General features: G+C 35.0%; 2 protein-coding genes across 2 annotated transcripts in view; one reads left to right on the top strand and one right to left on the bottom strand.

The window, feature by feature from the left end:
• Positions 1-19,833, bottom strand: part of LOC142348129 (GPN-loop GTPase 1-like) — a 393,281-nt gene that overhangs the window by 218,005 nt on the left and 155,443 nt on the right. The gene's annotated exons all lie outside the window — the stretch shown is intronic.
• The window catches only part of LOC142348022 (dual E2 ubiquitin-conjugating enzyme/E3 ubiquitin-protein ligase BIRC6-like), a 104,994-nt gene that overhangs the window by 14,128 nt on the left and 71,033 nt on the right, over positions 1-19,833 (top strand). The window contains exons 2-9 of the mRNA XM_075399189.1: positions 6,513-6,740; positions 7,182-7,512; positions 8,251-8,440; positions 9,038-9,127; positions 9,304-9,449; positions 9,731-9,835; positions 16,290-16,504; positions 19,574-19,729. Coding sequence (XP_075255304.1) covers positions 6,513-6,740; positions 7,182-7,512; positions 8,251-8,440; positions 9,038-9,127; positions 9,304-9,449; positions 9,731-9,835; positions 16,290-16,504; positions 19,574-19,729 — 1,461 coding nt within the window. The remainder of the gene's footprint in view (positions 1-6,512; positions 6,741-7,181; positions 7,513-8,250; positions 8,441-9,037; positions 9,128-9,303; positions 9,450-9,730; positions 9,836-16,289; positions 16,505-19,573; positions 19,730-19,833) is intronic.

The raw sequence follows: 19,833 nt of genomic DNA, 5'->3' as shown, positions 1-19,833 counted from the left end.
ACAAATATCAGAAGTTATAAAACGCTTGAAAATTCTGTGAAACATTGTTCAAAAGGAAGATGGTTCAATATTGGTTTTCTATTGCCACACTGAGGACTGGCAAAATCATTACGTTGCCAATCCTACAAAATTCAATGGAGTCCGCGTTTGCGAACACTAGTGACAGTATTTTGTCACCCCATCTCACGTGGATGATGTAAATGCGTCCTCTTACTGCGAAGATTTGGAACAATTAATTAGCGTTACTATCACTGTTAGTTGCAATAAATGGGACGTGGCTATAATTTATTGGCAATAATTGATAAGAATGAACAAAATTAATGGGCAATAATTGGCTGCAATTATGATTAAAACCAAGAACCTGGGTGCCGTGGAAGTGCAGAAAAAAAATCGCCGCAATTTTATATCTTGAATTGCTTGATTTGCAAGTTCTCATTCGAGAAATTCTTTCACATTTGAGGCTGCTTTTTTCAACATCGAACACCATTTTGTTTTTATTACACCATGAGTCGAGTGATTCCGTACAACGTTCTATCTGATGAAAGCTCCTAATACTGACCTTAATTTCGTCGGCCAACGTCTCATTTCTGGAAATCATTGTGCTTGAAGTTTAAGAAGAATATTGCGAGGCACCTTATCCAAGGCTTTTGAAAAGTCTGTACATAGTACTGCTAAATTGCTTCCCCCTCATCATAATGTCCATTTAGCTTGTTCAGGAAGATGACCATCTGCATGATTTCAGTAGTATCTTCCGAAATCCGAATTGTTTTTTTTGTGTTGATTGCTTCTGAGAAACTTGGGAGGGACGTCAAATATAAGTTTCTCAATTAGAGACTTTGCAGAGATTTCTTAAACGTCTGATTGGGCGGTAGCAGCTGACATCAGAACGATCACCAGCTTTAAAGATAGGGGCCACTTTATTTGTTTTTCCGAATTTCAGGAAGCACTGCTTTGTTTAGAATTCCATTGATAAACTTTGCCAACAATTTGCTGATTCCTCTGGCTGCATTTTTTAGAATGCGATTGTGTATACTATCTGGGCCTATGGCGATGTCTTCTTGGAAACTCAGTATATTTTACTCAGGATATTTTATGTCTGTTGCTCAGTTTCATGCATTAAATTAATTTTGCCTTTGCTTTGATCAATAAAGAATTCAGTCTTTTGATCTTTGCGCTAATAAACGCTGAATTTCTTTGAACTATTTCACAACGCTCTTCGGATGTGGATGCTCGGAGGCAACGGTTTCTATCTAATCTCTTTTCTTTTTCACAAGGTTTTTGATTTTCTCATCAGGTGTGATCTTTAACGCCTGATCCACGTTTAAAGTACAGTGCATTGTTTAGAAATTTCTGGAATAATTTTTCCAGATTGTTTCTCTACCAATCGTACCAATGCGAGACTAAGACATTAACATTACTGTAGCAGAATGGAGAGAAGGGTTCATTCAACATCCTGTCAATTACTTTTGGCCAGTCAGCTTTTTTGTAAGAAAATCTTTTTTCGAGTTTTAGAACTTTGTCTTGATTGATGATAATATACACATTTTGGGACAATGTTTTGTAGGCTACTTGTTCTTAGCGCATATTGCCGTGTATTTTGTACTGTTTAGTCTGCAGCGAAAAAATGACTAATTCTGTATGGCGTGTAAAAAGGAAATCAAGTCTTGTTTCTTGTTTCTAATTACATTAACAAATTTATTTTGTTATAGAATGTTAGGAGGCTGCTCTTCATATTCGTTTGCGTTTGAGGAAATCATGAATGCCGACCATGTTTCGTTAACGTTAAGGTTGCTGCTAATAATTATCCTAATGCATCCCAAATTTCTTAGGTTTCCGATAAGAACTTCTTGTATAGATGATAGACATTCAGAATTCCAATGATGAGTTTTTTTGGACATATAGTATACAGAAAATAATCGACGTTTTTTCTGAGGTGACCGTAACCAGTAAAATGCCTTCCTGTTTATTAAAAAATATTTCCTTTTTAATTCTTTCAAATCCCAAGTAGAACTGCGCCGTGTTTTGAACCATCTTTTCTATAGGTTTCAAAACCGGGAATGAAAAGAGTGTCGTTTGTTATGTCGTCCGTCAGTCAAGTTGCATTTGAACACAAAAAGTAAAAAAACTTCGAAAAAACCACTTGTTCGAAAATAATTGTTTTATCTATTTAAAAGATTGCCTTAGCTGTAATCACTGTACAAATGTAACAATAACTCCGATGATAACTGTCATTGAGGAGCGTACGAGACAAGACAAACAACAAATTTAAATAAAAACAACAAGCATTATTTACGACTAAAACTCAATGTTTATTAATAGCCGCGAAGCGATAGCTGAGGCTATTATTGGCCTTCTCTTGGTTTTTTTTATTTATTTCGTCGTCAAGATTTTTGTTGTGACCATATAACTTCACAACCACTTCAAATCTGCTTTTTGTTCATTCGTTCATGCAATTTCGAGTGAATTGCGTGCGTGACGTCATTTTTCACTCTTAGTGGAGCTAGTTTTTGTTCATTCGCGTGATTAAATTTTTGGTCACACGTGACTTACCTCATTCTCAAAAATGACTTCACAATCTGAAACTGACTTTTCTTTGCTGTAATTCAAAGAGATAAGGTTAAATGAGTGCTTGTCACTCTAACTGAAGGTTATTTAAGACCAGTTAATAGAAACAGCAATAAGTTATACTAATTTTTAATCAAAATTTATCATCTCAGCCCTTAATGAAAAGAAAAAATCTTTTTTGGTGTAACTTTTTTTACCTTCTTTTTGAGACTACAGATCTATGAAGTTGTTCCATTTTTTGAAAATAAAAATGAAAAGTTCAAGTCAAAATAGCATCAGATAAAAAGTGAACCAACGTCAATGACTTGAATTTCACCAGAAAAGATTTGGGACCTGTCTTTATTCAGAACATTTAGCAATAAGACAGAAAACAAAAAGGGCAAAATTTGAAAATACCTTGACACTTTTGGAAGCAATTAAATTCAACATCAGGAATGAAATTAGCTGTCATCATTCAAGGGCTTCACTTATACCTGCAAAGAAAGGCATTGAGACCTAAATCTCCCAGAATCTCCTACGACTAGAAAAAGAACAATTTCAGGCAAAGGTCATGAAGTCAATTCAATTTTGAGGAAAATTTTGTGAGGAAACATGCAACTTTTCAACAAATGAGGCTTTTGCTCTCCTAAGGAAACTCAATGGCCGAAATTGCGTAGAAACTAAAATTTTTCTGAGAAACGAGTCAGCTTCAGATAACCTGGAACAAGCAAATCTGTTCAATACATTTTTTTGTTCAGTTTATCAACCGTTTTCTGAATTGGATTTGAACTCATTTGTTTTCCACGACGTAGTTTACCTATTTGAGGTCAATTTATCCGTTGAGGAAATTCAATCACATCTGAAGATTCCCGATTGTTCAATGGCTGCCTGTGATGGTGTTCCTGCGACCATTTATAACATGTTAAAGAGTCTTTTACCTGACCTAATTTATGGAAATGTGCACATATTACTGCTATCCACAAGAAGGGTTCTCGTGCAGACGTCAAAAATTACAGGCCAATTTCAATCTTACCTTGATTTTCTCTTATTTTTGAAAGATTTTTTTTTCAATTATATCTATTCAAAATTGGAGCATGCACTCAACCCTCTGCAGCATGGTTTCCGTTCGAAACACTCAACGGTTACACAATTAATTGTTTTTCTGCACAATTTACGTTTGAATTTTGACGAAAATTTAGAACAAGTTGTAGTTTACTTAGATTTTGCAAAAGCGTTTGATTCGGTTGAACATTGGCGAGATTTGGCTTTTTTAAATTGGCGAGATTTGGCTTTGATAAGAGTTTTGTTTCTTTTCTGTGCTCTTATTTAAGCGATAGACACCAGAGAGTCAACATTGATGGATTTTTATCTGTTGAACTACCTGTTACTAATGGAGTTCCGCAAGGTAGTGTTTTAGGTCCGCTTTTGTTTCTAATTTACATCGACGATATGATTTCAGTTCCTCAGTACAGTCAATTTTGTTGTTTCGCTGATTACACCAAGTTATTGTGCTGTGGAGATTCAGTTTTTGGAAATGTACAGAAAGACCTGAGCGAGCAAAGATTGTTGTCTTTTTGTAATATTTTTTCCCGCAAATGTTGTTAGCTGCATATTACTCCTTCGACTTCCTTTTCTGTATCTATTGGTGTTGAAGATATTGAGCGAGTGCCTTGCGTGACCGATCTGGGAATTGTAATATCAAGTTCGCTGAAATGGAAACACCACATTCAGACAAAGTTGTAGATTAATATCAAGTTCGCTGAAATGGAAACACAACATTCAGACAAAGTGGTTGAAGGCAAGACCTTCCTTTGGTTACTTCAATACCCTACAATATTCCATCTGGTGTCAAATATAATTTAAGGCTTGTGTTCTCCCGCTACTTTTATACGGTTATCCTGCTTGGCATCCAGAAATGACTGAGTTGTGTAAATTGGAACTCTTAAACCATCACGAACTGAATTGATGCTATGGTGATGCCGATTATTTTGGACTTCTGAGAGTTTCAAACCCTTTGCCAATCTGTTATCAGCTTATCGAACGAAACCTGAGATTTTTTCTCTCCATTGTGAATAACAGGAATTGCCTCAATTTTAACGATTTTTATACATTAATGACGAAGGATCATGAAGGAGCGCGCTAGGGATCATGAAAGATTATTAATCTCGCGATCTAAGAAGACTTTAACGGAGAAATCGTTTTTCTTCAGGTGCGAAAGTAGTGAATGACGCAGCGGATGTCCTAGGACTAAAACTTTCCTTGTTTTTATCGCAATCAGTTTCCGAATGTGACATAAGGAAAGGATTAATGAAACTGAGACCAAAAAATTTGACTATAGTAATTCATGCTCTTGGAAGATCCGCTGTAGATGCAGCAACGGTGTAGCATAAACTTTAGGTTCATTCGTTTCTGTTTTATCTGTTCCGACATCCGTTTTGTGTTCATTTTTTAGCCACTTTTGTATACCTTAAGGTAATTCAAGTCTTTTAATACTACTACTAGAAGCCTCTAAGATCAAAATGCGACTGTTCAGTAATGTGCGACTGTTCAGTAATGTGTGATTAATGTAATGATCGAACACGACAGCAAAAGAGAACCTCAAAAGCCGGAAAATGTAACAAAAACAGATTTATTAAAAGTCGTATTATCAACGCAAAAATGACCGTTTTAAAATTTACATACTTTATAAAATTGCAATTTAAAACTACTTTATTGTTTACTTAATATCGAATGCGTTTCATTTTCAATGTGATTACGCTAAAGGATTGCAAAAATAAGATAAAAAGTGGCAAATCTCAAAAGCATTTTTAAAATTAAAATTTTTCAAAATTCTAATGCCACAACCGTAATAATTATTTCAAACTATGACTGCTTTGGAAGCCAATTGTACATTATATGAGCGAAAACATGTCAAAAGGCTAAACATTAACACTGAATACAGACAGAATTCAAAATTGCTCGAACAATTTCGTGCAAACGGTCTTGAAGCCAGAATGACATTGAGAGTTGATTTGAAATCACTCTTGTCTATATCTAATATAAAAACAAAAAAGCAGATGTACTTGACGAAAATATATACAACACCCCCCAACAAAACGAGTATTTTTGAACTATAGTATTCAACAACTAGACCAGAACTAGACCAAAACTAGACAAAGTCAATATATTAAAAGTACATGATGAATTTTGGTTACTTCTCGAGTTTTATTATCGAAAGACTTTCATGTATCAACTGAAGTCAATAGATATTTTCTTTAAAAGCTCCCTTGATACCGAATTAGCCATTTGAATAGTTTGATTCTGTCATACGAATCCAAAAAAAGTTAAATGCTGGTAAAGCAAGAATTCATTAAAAGTTTGGGAAAGCTGTTTGACGGACCAATAAAAACCAGGAGCTTTACTCGAAAATCAATTTTTTATGGGACCTTGATTGAAAATAAATAGGAACTCTTAATATTTGAATTTTAAAATGCAAACAGACCTGCCTGTAATTGCGATAAAAAATGCCAATGATATTTTAAAAATGACACGAATAGTTCTTCGGCTTGCTCTTGGTTATTTTGGGGCTTTTAAAATGGTTTTTTCCCAAGTGGGGTGCTTTTTGTCAGGTTTCCTTTTATGTGGAGTAAATTAAGTTTCGCTTCGACAGAAAATTCTTTAATTTCGCGTACTCGAATCCCCAGTGCTCTACTTGGGGCAACTTAATCCCAAAGATCAGTAGGAACAAGTTGTTACAGCACACAGCAATGTAAAAATGTGTCTCTACTGCCCTGGTTTTCAATAGCCTGAACATCAACCAATACACGATTTTAATTGATGGATTAAGTGATGAGAAGAACCATTATTTTCGTTCGCTGGTTCCTAGCAATAGTCGGAATGATCTATTGGGTTTTTATTTGCAATTGATTTGATCTAATAACTACGTGATAATTATCTTTCCTCCTCACTAAGTGTAGCTATTTGTTCAGGTGAAAGTGCTCCAGCCGTGGTTCGAAGCAATGCAGAAATCCAAAGAGCTGACTGAGAGCCTGAGGTCATCCACGGACAAAGTTGTGACAGAACTAAGAGAGGCAATGAAGCAATTGCCAAATGACAAACAGCTGAGTGAAAGTGCATCTTCACATCTTACAAACATTGCCAAGAAACTCAAGTGGCACAGTGTCAAACTATGCATGACAATTGACGACTTTTTGGAGGTAAGGATTTTCGAAATGAGCGTGCGTTTCATTAATAGTAGGCGTGCAGGAAAATAAGTTTTCATCGAGTGATTTTGTTGTTCGGATATCAATTCCGGTTCCTCGTTAACTTACGGCGCTGATAAATAAAATTTTTTCGGGTTTGTTTAAGTTTTTCAATTAATCTTGAAGCATAGTTCTGCTAAAGTAAATAAGTCAAGAACGAAGCACCCGTGGATATGAAAGAACGCACGAAATTTGAACAATGAGAAATTTTCAAAATTATGCACTAAAAAATCTTGAGGGTTTTCTTAAACGGAAAACTCTGACTTCGGATCTAGGCAGATTTTGTGTATGTAGAAAATGAATAGCCGACCTGAGTTGAAGTAGTACACTTGTCATTGGAGGAAGTTTCTTTTAATCCACATTCGATATATCGGCTATTATCAATCTTTATTTCAGATACTGGAGGGAATCTACGCGTTCAGATTCACTAAAGAGCGAGAAGAGATTTTTGGTGATCGCGGAAGCAACGAATCCACAGATTACCAACTATTGCCTATTCTTTTTGCAGTCATAGACAGACTTGCCTGTTTGCACGCATCCGGTCGGCAGTTGTTTCTGAAACTAGAGGAGCTGGTCAGCAAGGAACCGAACTCAGATGGATCGCATGATATAGGCGTTGGTGGATTCGTACCTGGAATGTGCAGTGAATATGCGAGAAGATTGACTTTTATCACATGGCCCCATTACTCCTACAAATGGGCAAAACCTGACTCAATGGCTAAAGCCGGTAAGTTCGCACCATGTAACTGCTTTCATGTCTTCTAAATTTTTTCTATAAAAGTTTTAAATTAACTAAGAGCTTATAGTTGCTCTTAAACAAAATTTGTAGCAATGATATTAGTCCTGATGGTATTTTAATGCAATTTTCCGTACTACCGATTTCTCTTCTGAGCATTTAAAAACGGGATAAACACGTAAAGCCCGGAGTACACAAATTGCTGATGACATAATTTCATCGTGTAAAGGCGGTTCTTAGACTGGCATGTTCCCTCTCTCCCTCCATCCATCCATCTATCTACCCCCCACTCCAACCCCCCCCCCCCCCCCCCACCACACCCCCTCGTGCCCCCACCCCCTCCACACAGACTCAAGCAGCTAGCTACTGACGAAGTCAACCGCGCGCCAGTCGTTTGAGAACGATTCGACGGAGTGTCGGTTATGTTTTTCCAGGTCGGAGATGAATCACCATGTCAATTTTGCTGAGGAGCCGGTTCTAAAGTTCTGATAACCGGAATCAAAACAAACAAAGGATAATAAAAGTTACGGCGTGTATGTGAAATATAGAGCTATGATTGTTATTAAGCTGGGTACGATATGAATAGCTTTTCTTTTTATGATTTATGGTGACTTACGGAGAATTTGTCGCTTGGTTAACCTTTTTTGACACCATATACGAACTGACGTTCAATTTGAACGTTGATTTGACTGTTTAAATTTTTCGGGTCTTAATTAGTGGTTACTTCAGGCTTCTATCACACGAAAGGAGCTCATAATGGAAAAGATGGAGTACAATGTTTCAAATGCCGGATCAACCTGGTCAAGTGGGAAGCGAGTGATGAACCCTGGAATGAGCATGAACAGCATTCGCCCAACTGTCTTTTTCTAAGGGGAGAACCCACTCACAATGTGCCAATTGCGAATACCATTGCTTTCAGGTATATTATCATAAAAAACAAGCATTGGCAGTCGCCTAATAGCACTACTATTGAACCACTAGGTGCAACTGTAGTTAATTTGCAACCGTACAGGTTTTGTTTCAGACATCATTTGAAATTTACTAATGGACAGTTTTCCAAGTAGAACTTACTATATAAGGGATTCAAAAGTTGAAAATAAGGAAATAAAGAATTGAAGAAAATGGGCGAATGATTTTTGAAGTTATATAGATGGTTTCATAAAGCTTTCAGAACTCGTTAAGGTCGAAGTCGAAGGTCGTATAAAGGTTTCATGGTTGTCAAAAAGCCGGAAGCTGGTGTATTTGATAAAAGTTCAAACGCTTTATTCTTGTAGAACATCTTAGCTATCTCTAGTAAATATAATAGATGTTGCGACTAAAAATGAATCTTTCTCATATAATTGCATTTATAAGCTATACGGATGAGGTAGTTTGCTAATAAGGTTGTTCGGAAGCTTATGAAGCAAAATTTTGTTTGTATTAAAATTAAAAATTTTGATACAATTTAAATATTTTATGTAATAAAGATGTTTGTACAAAGTTTAGAGATTAGCTATTATTTTTCGAGTTGTTTCAGTCCAGCCGTGAGGAGCAGTGACGAGAAGGCAATCAGTGTGATCAGCAACAGCAACCACCCATTCTTTGTTGCTTCCTCTTCAGCCGATGGGTACGGAACTATTAGTTATGAAGATTCGATGACGCTGTTGCGAGCCTATTCTTTTATTAGTAACACCTTGCTTTTCTATTGCTTATATCGTTTGAAGTACGGAGGAAAAATTTTCAAGTTAAGGTGAACTGTCTTAGCCTGGTGAAATAAACGGTGGATTTCTTGATTGCTTCCAGGTGTATTAACGTTTGGAATTGCTGCGCGGTACCCAAGCTGTACTTCAACTTCTCAATTGACGCGAGTGACGAACAAATTGTGAATGTGTTTGCGAGATACACTGATTCGCCATCAGCCAGTAGTAAACATAAACTTTATAACAAGGGTAAGTTTTGAAATCTCGTTGTTAATTGGAATTTAGAATTTGACGTTGAGACTGAATCAGCGGCTGATCTGAGAAGATTCTGTATCAACCGAAGGTTTGTTTCGACGAGCTTAACGAAAATTACCTGACGAGAATTTGGTCGAAATTGTGACATGCTTGAATATGTTGCCCTATTACAATAATCTCATTTGAGACTAATCTGAAAATTGATCCCCAACTTTTTGAGTACGTAGTTAGACAGTGAGGCGCCTCTTCAAATTTTTTTTCATTGTTTTTATTAGATGGACAGGAGATGAAAGGAATCGCCTCGATGTTGCCCTCATTTTTCATGGAAGAGGTGTCATCCGATCCAACTGCACCTTGCCCTGAATCTTCTTCAGGCAAAGGTACCCTTTTATTTCTTAAATTTGTTTAACTAATAGCCGCGAAGCGATAGCGGCTATTATGGGGAACATCGTGTTTTTTACAATTCAAAGAATTTGAATTGTATTGGTGCGCTGTGTTTTTTACAATTCAAAGAATTTGAATTGTATTGGGGCGCTGTCTTTTTTTTAAGATCTGTTCACACATTTTCATGATTTTTGAAGTCAAATTGGAGTAGTGATTTTGGTCACGCCGAAACAGGAAGTGGAGCGAAAAAGCGAGTGGTTTTGCGGCGTGTAATTTTTTCGCTCCAAATTTAAAGTAGAGTGAGAAAACGGTGTTTGAACAAAAATTCGCTTTCTCGCTAGTGGTTTTTTGTTCACATGCGGCAATTTCACTTTGATTTTTACTGTTTTTTCGATTTTTTAGATCGGATTTTTTTCTAAATGGTTTTTCCAATCCATTCATAGTCCGTTCTAGGTCTAGTTTTGTGTTTAGGCAATGAAAATTCTTTGAATTGTACGTCAGGACTTGTCCTGCTATGTTTTTTTTTAAGATGTGTTCACACATTTTTCAATGACTTTGATCTTTCGAAAAGGGATAAACAGGTAAAGCCCAGCGGGCATTAAGTTTCATTAGAGGCCCAAAGTGGGCTTTAGTAGTCCTTCAAGTGCGTATAGTACTGCAGCTGCTGGGATGGCCTTAATTTAAGGTTAAAAGGTCAATTTTAGGAGTTTTTCTGCTCAAAATGGTGCATTTTTTCATGTTTTTTGTGATTTTTTGAGATTTTTGTTTGATTAGTCTTAGGTTGAAGTTTTTAAAAGCTGATGAAGGCCTTTTTAGAGACCAAATTGCTTGTTATGACCATTTTATGAGCTATATGTTGTGCTACTACAAACACAAAAGGACACTTTTTTTTTTATTTTTTTCAGGTTTTTTGACAATTTTTTGTCATTTTTTGAGTTTTTTAGCCCTAGGTGTCATGAAACCTCCTCTAGGGTTTGATAAAGGGTTGGATTATAGGTTACTGCACAGTTTCTAGTGGTAATGGAACGGTTTCCAACTTTTTGACATGAATTTTAGCATTTTTTGACAAAAGTTGCAAATTTTTCATGTTTTTTGACATATTCATTGTCATCCTTCAAGTTGTTTGAGTCCCAGGGGCAAGAAACTTATATTAGAGGTTGGATAATAAGTTACTGAAAAATTTTTGGTTGCCATGGAGTAGGTTTCAACTTTTGAATATCACAAATTTTAGCAATTTTTTTGAACAAATTTGCATTTTTTTCAGGTTTTTGAAAATTTTCAACATTTTGTAAGTTTTTCCAGTTTCAGAGACCAGGCAATCTGCTTTGAGGTTTGTTAGTAGGGAACTGCATAGTCTATAGTAACAATGGAATGCTTTTTAATGTCTCGAATATTAGCATTTTTTTAAATAAGATCTGCATTTTTTTTTAATGTTTCCTAAAGTTTCTGTCAGTTTTTCTTATTCATCCGTTCTCAAGTGCAAGAAAACCTATTCCACGTTTGGTAAAAAAATACTGCATGGTTTTTAGTTTCAATGGATTTGTTTTCAACAATTTAACCTTTCGACTTTTAGAAATTGTTTGATAGAATTTGCAATTTTTTTTCAAGTTTTTTTTAAAAACATTTGTATTTTATTTTTTTTCTTGCCTCAGTTGCCAGGTAAACTCATCCAGGGTTTGACAGTATTTTATTAAATAGTTGCTAGGGGGCAATTGAATGGCTTTCAACTTTTTAATAGAAGGAATTTCTATTTTGAAGTTTGAAATTTTTTCTAAAATTTAATTGCCTATCGATCTATGAGTCAATGATTTTTTTAATGCTTGGAATTGGGTTACTGGATAGCCTCTAGAGACACAGAAATTATTCTGAAGATATTTATATCACGATTTTCAGAAACATTTTCTTATAATTTGCAATTGACTTCTTTTTTTAAATATTTTAGTAATTTTCGAGTTAATCGATCTTCATGGTCCAATGAATATTTTTCAGGTCTTGCAGATATAATACTGGACCGATTTCAGAAACAAAAATTGTTTTTGAACATATTTTGGTAATAGGTGTTTTTAAAGGCAAAAAAGTTTTGCCTTAGGTTTAAAAGCTTCAAGAGTTTTCGCAATGAGTTTGTTTTTGTTTAGTTTTGATTCTTTTAGTTTCTCAATTCTTTGATGATTTTTGTGTTCTGGATGGCATTGTTCAATTAATCTGCTGTTCAGGTAGAGTGCGTCTGATTTTTTCATTCAATTCTTTGAATTGTTTTTCAGGACTTGTCCTGCTATGTTTTTTTAATTCGTTGTCTCCATCGAAGATTTTTGCTACCTGACTTCTTGCAATTGACTTTTTTCATATTCAGTGATTTCTACAGCTTTGCAGTTAAAATTTGTGTGCGTGACATCGTTTGATCTGCGTTTAGGTCAATTGTGTGACTTACCTCACTTAAAAGAATGACTTTTTAACTCACTTAATGAACTTTAAATTTCATGAAAATTTTTTAATTAAAGATCAAAGTGTTCATCTAAGTAGTGTCAAACGTATATGCCCTAATTCTTCAGTATAAGTCTTTGATTTCCAATATCAATTTTGAAAAAGCTCTTAAGGCGCTTTGCTTATGCGACGTATGTGTCTCATAAATATGACAGTCCGAATCTAACAAAAAAGTCTAGTGGTCTATTAAAGGACTGGTTGTCAATCTGTTTATCTGATTGCTTTAGTTGTTTCAGTTCATGGAAGGCCACAAGCGTTTATCGCGGGTTTTTTTCCGGCAAACTGCGGCTATGTTTTGAGATTAGTTTAATGAGAGAAATTTTAGACTTTGTATTCTGGATCATTCACGTAACATTTTTTTACATGGATATGAAGCTCTGTCGCGAGTACGATGAAATAATGAAAGGGAATAAAGCCTTTTAAAATGAGAATTGGCAGCTAAGTTCAATTTTTTTTTACTTTGCTTGTCGCGACTCACCTCATTATTCCCGTCTAGATTTTTGTCTTTTCAGTGAATTTTGGCCGATCGGATGTCCAATAATCTGTTCATGTTGATTTCAGTTATAGCTCGTTTTGTAAAAAGAAAAAAGGTCTAACTCAATAGGTCTTTGGGAACTTTGGTCAATGGGAACTTTGGTCTTTTTACCGAGAAAAACATGTGACTTTTCAATGGAGTCTGCAGACATCTATATTTGAGACTGCAAAATTGGCAATTTTATTATTCCAAAAACATGGTGAATTTAATAATTGCTCTAAAGCGAAGTTTGAAGCAATTTTAATCGTGGCGTGTGTCTTTTTGCAATAGCTTTGATGGACAGTTTTATGTAATATAGCATTTTATGCAATAGCAATTTATGCAATAGCTTTGATAGACAGCTTTTTACTTTCTGGTTGACTTTTTATTGCGTGATTAATAGCCGCATAGCGATAGCTGGAGCTATTATTGGCCTTCTCTTGGTTTTTTATTCCGTTGTCAAGATTCATGTTGCGACCATATGACGTCACAACAAATTCAAATCTGTTTTTTGTACATTCGTTCATGCAATTTTAACTGAATTGCGTGCTCGACAACATTTTGCACTCTTAGTGGAGCGAGTTTTTTGTTCATTCGCGTGATAAAATTTGTGGTCACACGTGACTTCCTTCACTGTAAAATTGACTTTTCTTTAACTCCTCAAAGACATATGGTCAAGTGAGTGTGTGCCACTCTAATGGAGGATTGTTAGAAGTAGCAATAAGTTTGACATACTTTTAATCAAAATGTAACATCTCAGCATTTTAAAAAGGTTTCTTTTTTGGTTTGATTCTTTTACTATCTTTTTGAGACTGCAGATCTACGAAGCTATTGCAGCTATTTGCTGGCAGTCTGCCAGCTATGTTCGAAATTTTTCCATCATTCACAATTTGGTCATCATCAATGATAAAATTCCTAGTTCTCACCCCCATTATTTCATCTCCATTCTGTCAATCAATTCGTGAACTCATTTTGTTGCACTTTAATGGTTAAAGTCAAATGATAAGTGCGCCAAATTGGGTTCCTATTTTCACTTTGAATTTTACCAGTGGCCTATATATCCTCGTATAACATCTTTCGTAGCAATTTAAAATATTTATTACCACTCTTCTACCCCCTGCTGAAACAAGTTACAATAGAATCTATCCTATATTTGTTCACTAAGATTTCGTTCGAGATATTATCATCAACTGCGTACATAGTTTATCAACTCAAAGTTCTAAAAGGTTGGCTGCAATTATTTAACAAATGTGATTTTGATTTACTATAAAGTTTGGTAGTCTCCCAATGAAATTAGTTGATTGTATTTTTTTGCTCGCAAAGAATGTTTGCAGCAGTTATTTTGAAACTGTCGGTTTTTTGTGCGATTATTCCTACTACCCATTTTTCTTCGATCCGATTTTCGTCTGACCACTTTTCAAATGACTTTTTTACGCGTGAATTTTTCATGGATGCGCATTAAATTATTCTCATGGAGCATATAAAGCATCTTAATTTAATTAGTGGCAATTTACTGGAGATCAAATGTACTGTTAATTGAAATTCAGTTTTAAATATGCTGTACAGTAAGCTCTTGAAAAATTATCTGAAGCACATTAGGTGATAACCCCTGATCAAGCAGTTCTCAAATAACTATGTTCTTTTCACATATTTTCTTGAATTTTAAGTCAAATTAAAATGATGATTTTGGTCACGCCGAAACAGGAAGTAGAGCGAAAAAGCGAGTGAATTTGCTTCGTGAGTTTTTCCGCTCAACTTTTAACTAAGAGTGAGAAAATGGTGTTTGAACACAATTTCCCCTTCTCGCTAGTGTTTTGTTCACATGCGGCAATTTGACTTAATTTTTTACAGTTTTTTTGCTTTTTTGATAGGATATTTTTATAAATGGTTTTCACAATCTATTCAATGTACATCTCAAGTTTAGTTTTTTTTGTTTATTCAATGACCATTTTTGACTTGTTGGTCAGGACTTGTCCCGCTATATTTTTTCTACTTCGTCAAACAAAAATTTATCGGGGCTAGTTTCATTCTTCGCTCATTCTGCTGAAGGAGCTTTTATGCGGCAGTTGCTCAGCAAAGCAATCTAAAATGATTGGAGACAGGAAAATCGAAATCAACAATAGAAGTGGGATAAACCCATAAAGCCAAATCTTAGATGCATGCTACTTGAACTTTGTTCTTAGTTACCACCTCTAATGACTTTTCGTATTGATACTAGCCCCTGTATACTCTCATTATGAAACAGGAGTTAGCACATTAGAAATGTTTAAACAATTCGTACTTAAGAAATGTTTTTTTGTACAATCAATCTTTTCTCTTTCTGTTTTTTCAAACCCAATCGGGATTATGGGACTAATTGTCAGCTACTGTCTGCCAGCCTGCCGGATATGTTCCGTATTGATTCTAGCCCCTGTATCCTCTCATTAAGAAACTGGAGTGTGTCCATCTACCAAATGACATCTAAATAGTTCTCACTTTATAATTTTTCGTTGTTTCAATCTCAATTGGGGTTCAATATCGGCTATTATCGGCAATCTGGCGGGTATATTTTTATTCGTCATAACAGTAAATTCTTCGTGATATTGTACTTCTGTACGTAAATTCTACGTAAAGCTATTGTACTTTTGGGTTATCGTCTTGCATCACAGATTTTTTGGCCAGGTCACGTGTGTAGTGTTCGGGTGGTATGCGTTTCACAACTTTTTCAATTTAATTCTGGCTGCTTTTTCTGTTTCGACACTGTTTTTTGGGTTTGCTGACAATGGTACCTCGACGTGAGATTATATCTTTTTTTTACTAAAATTCACGATTTACGTTGATGTAGCTTGAATTGCATTCTGATCAATAAATTGAATTGCATTTGCTCTTTAAAAATGATATGATTGCTCACGATCTACGAATAAATGGTGATTACTTTTAGGCGTAATTATAATAGGTCCATTAAGTCGGCATACATACACGTCATCAAAAAGGGGCAAAAAATTATACTGTAATTTTTCACGAATTGTTTTCATCATTAGCCTAAGCAACTTGAGATACAACTATTACGAACAGCCATAAGATCTTGGCTAAAATTGGTTCATTAGTGGTTACCAAACTTCAATTATTACTTGATTATTCATTTATGTGGACCGTTGGGTTCGTTTCAATCACGTTAAGGTTTTGGGCTTCCTTTAACTTCTAGCTCATGAGAGAATGACTCTGTAATTACATGGCAATGAATCTGTTATCCAACAGCGCAATTGTTAATCATTTTAATCAACCAGTGAGGATTCGACTATACGTAACTTCTGCAAATTAAGATTTTATTTTAGTGGATATTTTAATTTCGTAAACATATTAATAGTTGACCCTTGTAAATAAGTCATAGTTAAGTCGTTGTAGAGGTCATTTGAACCATCAAAGATGTCTGTCAGTCTGTCAAGATTGACCTGCTTTGAGTGTTAAAATTAAAGGTCCCAAGAAAAGTGCAACTAGTAATGACCAAGAGCAGAGGACTCTGATAAGTCTACCTGATCCGGACGATGATTGCGTCATTACATGTCTGAGTGGAGCAGACGAAGCAGGTGGCATACTTATCAATCAGAAAATGGAAACAGCTGACAATCCGACAGTGACCTTCCCTCTTGAAGAGGAGCCAACTTCCTCCAAGATGGCCGACTGTGTCCAGGTTAGCACCCTTTGAGTAGTTTTTAATCATGTAGATTAACAAGAAGGCTCGTTTTCTCTGTGCGTGTCACTTATTATTAATAGCCGCGAAGCGATAGCGGCTATTACTGGGGACATCGTGTTTTACAATCCAAAGAATTTGGATTGTATTGGTGCCCTGTGTTTTATAAGGTGTATTCACACATTTTTCTTGACTTTGATTTTTCAAAGCGGAATGGGTTTTAGTAGTCCTTCAAGTGCTCAGAGTAGTGCAGATGCTGGGAGGGCCTTAATTTAAGGTTAAAAGATCATTTTTAGGAGTTTTTGAGCTCAAAAGGGTGCAATTTTTCATGGTTTTGTGATTTTATTTAATTATTTTTGAGTTGAGATTTTTAAATGTTGATGAAGGTCTTTTGCGAGACAAAATTACTTGTTGTGGCCATTTTATGAGCTATATGTTTTGGTACTACAAACACGCAAAATGATCCTAATTTTGCAATTTTTGAAAATTTTTTGAAGTTTTTTTTTTGAAAATTTGACATGTTGACTTTTTCCAGCCCCAGAGGCGAGAATCTCCTTTAGGGTTTGATAATAGGGCACTGCATAGTTTCTATTAATGTAATGGTTTTCAAAATTTTAATATCGCGAGTTTGAGCATTTTTTTAAAATAAAATCTGCAAATTTTTTTTTCAAGTTTTCTTTTCTTTGATTTTTGTCCCGCCAGAAAAATCTATTCCATGGCCTGATAAAAAGTTACTACATGCTTTTTAGTATCAATGGAATTGTTTCTAACAATTTAACATTTCGATTTTAGAATTTTTTTATTTGACATTTGCTATTTTCGAGATTTTCGAAAATATTTGAATTTTATTCAGTTTTTCTTGTCTCAGTAGCCAGATAACACTCTCCAGGTTTTTTATAGTATGTTATTGCATAGTTGATGGGGGCAATGGAATGGTTTTAACATTTTAATAGAACGAATTTATTTTTTTTTTGATAATGTGTGAAATTTTTTCAAAAAGTTATTATCTTTTACTTAGTTTATCGATCTTTATTAGCCAATGAATTTTTCAGGACTTGGAATTGGGTTACTGGATAGCCTTTAGATACACAGAAATGGTTCTGAAGATATTGGTATCACAATTTTCAGAAAATTTTCAATAAAATTTGAAATTGATTTCAATTTTTCTGAATTTTTCTGTCAATTTCTGTGTTAATCGGTTTTCATTGGCCGATGATTTTTTCAGGTCTTGCAGATATAATACTGGACCGACTTCAGAGACAAAAAATGGTTTTGAACCTATTTTCGAAGTAGGTATCATTTTAGGGATCAAGTTTTGCCTTCGGGTAAAAGTTTTTGCAATGAATATATTTTTGTTTAGTTTGTTTCATTGTTTTGGTTTCTGAACTTTTTGAGATAATTTTATTGTGTGTAGTGTTTTGGCTGGCATTGTTCAATTGATCTGCTGGTCAGATGGAGTACTTCTAAGTTTTTCATTCAATTCTTTGAATTGCTTTTCAGAGCTTGTCCTGCTATATTTTTTTTGTTGTCTCAATCGATGATTCTTGCAACCTGACTTCTTGGAATGAAATTGAGGTTTTCAATTTCAGTGATTTTGGTTTGCAGTTAACATTTTTGTGCGTGACGTCATTTGTTCTGCATTTAAGTGAACCGCGTGACTTACCTCACTCAAAAAATGACTTCTGAACTCGCTTGATGAACTTTAATAATTATGAACATTTACTGGTTAAAGATCAATATTGCATCTAAGTAAGGCCAAACGTATATGCTCTAATTCTTGATTATTAGAGTCTTGATTCTCGATTTCGAATATTAATTTTGAAAATGCTCTGCTAAGACTTTCTTTATAGAGCGTAAGTGTCTCATAAAAATGACAGTCCGAGTCTAACAAAAAGAGTCTAGTTGTCTATTAATGGTTTAGTTGTCGATCTGTCTATCTAATTTCTTTAGTTGTTTCAGTTCATGGAAGCCAGAAGCGTCTAAAGAGGGTTTTTTTCCGACAATCTGCCGACTATGTTTTGAGATTAGTTGAATGAGAGATACTACGTATCTTGAGCATTTAATCAGTGATGTAATATGATACGTAGTATCTCTCATTCAACTTATCTCAAAGCATAGCCGGTAGATTGCCGGAAAAAAGCCGCGATAAATGCTATAAATTAAATAAGGCCTGTAATTATAAAATTTCAGGGGACTCATAGAAAACATGAATTTTAGGCATATCATAAAAAATGTTTTTACCAAAAAATTTGTCATTATTTTCCTGACCTTTTGGAAACTTTCAAAAATAATTATGGCAAATATCTGATATTTTTGTTGTTTCTCAAGATCTTATAGGAATTTTAAAATTTGCAGAAATTGACAAAAAGAAGCTGGTAGAATGGCCTTATAATTAGATGATCTTTGATATCAGAAACGCAATTTTTTTTTTGGTATTTGTGATGGCATTCTAGATAGTGATGGTGTCAGAACTATAGCTGACTATATTTGTTGTTCTGATATTCTGCATCTGCAAAACCGCCCTTTAATTGAAATGAGCCAACAAAAGAACCAATTTGAGCAACTTAAATTAACCAAAACCAACCTAAATGACCATTACTAACCTAAAATTGACCAAAAATGTCCAAATTGTCAAAAAGAAGGGTTTTATAATAGGTTACTGCATAGTTGTAGTGCTAGTGGAATGGTTTCAACATTTGAACATCATGCATTTTTTTTGACAAAACCTGCAATGTTTTCCAATTTCTTTGACATTTTTCATTATTCGCTTCTTTCCAGATGCAGGGGCCGGAAAAGTCAAAAAGTTTTTGAACAAAAAAGTGGGGCTGATTTAAAGTTCTCGCAATTTTTTTTTCAAAAAATGAGGAAACTATCATGTTTATGAACTTCTTTCTATGAAGATTTACTCGAAAATTGCTCTAGCAATCTATGTTTATCACTCTACATTAAATTTTTGTTCTCAGATTTTTCAAGTATTGTTTGTTTGTGGAACAACTTTCTCGTTGCAAACTGAGTATTTCTGAGATTATAAATTAAATCACAGAACAGATAAGTTACTGTTAATATCAGGTGACGTCTCTGGCACTGTCTGGCTTTGAGGGCGTGAATCCCTCCCCACTGGGTTGTATTGTTGTGGTGGGTTGCAAAGTGGCCGATCCCAGGAGTCCACTTGTCTCCTCAACTTCTGCATCAACTGCTACAGTGGACAGAGAGACATGCTTACTGGTTAGCCAAATGATAAATGTGAAGATGCAAATGATAAATGATGCAAAAAGCTATATTTCAATCCGCTTGTTATTATGCTGTAAAACGGTTTACAATTGTTTGGC

Source organism: Convolutriloba macropyga, chromosome 10 (genome assembly GCF_964194025.1).
Source record: "Convolutriloba macropyga chromosome 10, txConMacr16.3, whole genome shotgun sequence".
Lineage (NCBI taxonomy): Eukaryota > Metazoa > Xenacoelomorpha > Acoela > Convolutidae > Convolutriloba > Convolutriloba macropyga.
The sequence above is the reverse complement of the archived record's forward strand: the minus strand, read 5'-3'. Positions and strand labels throughout refer to the sequence as shown.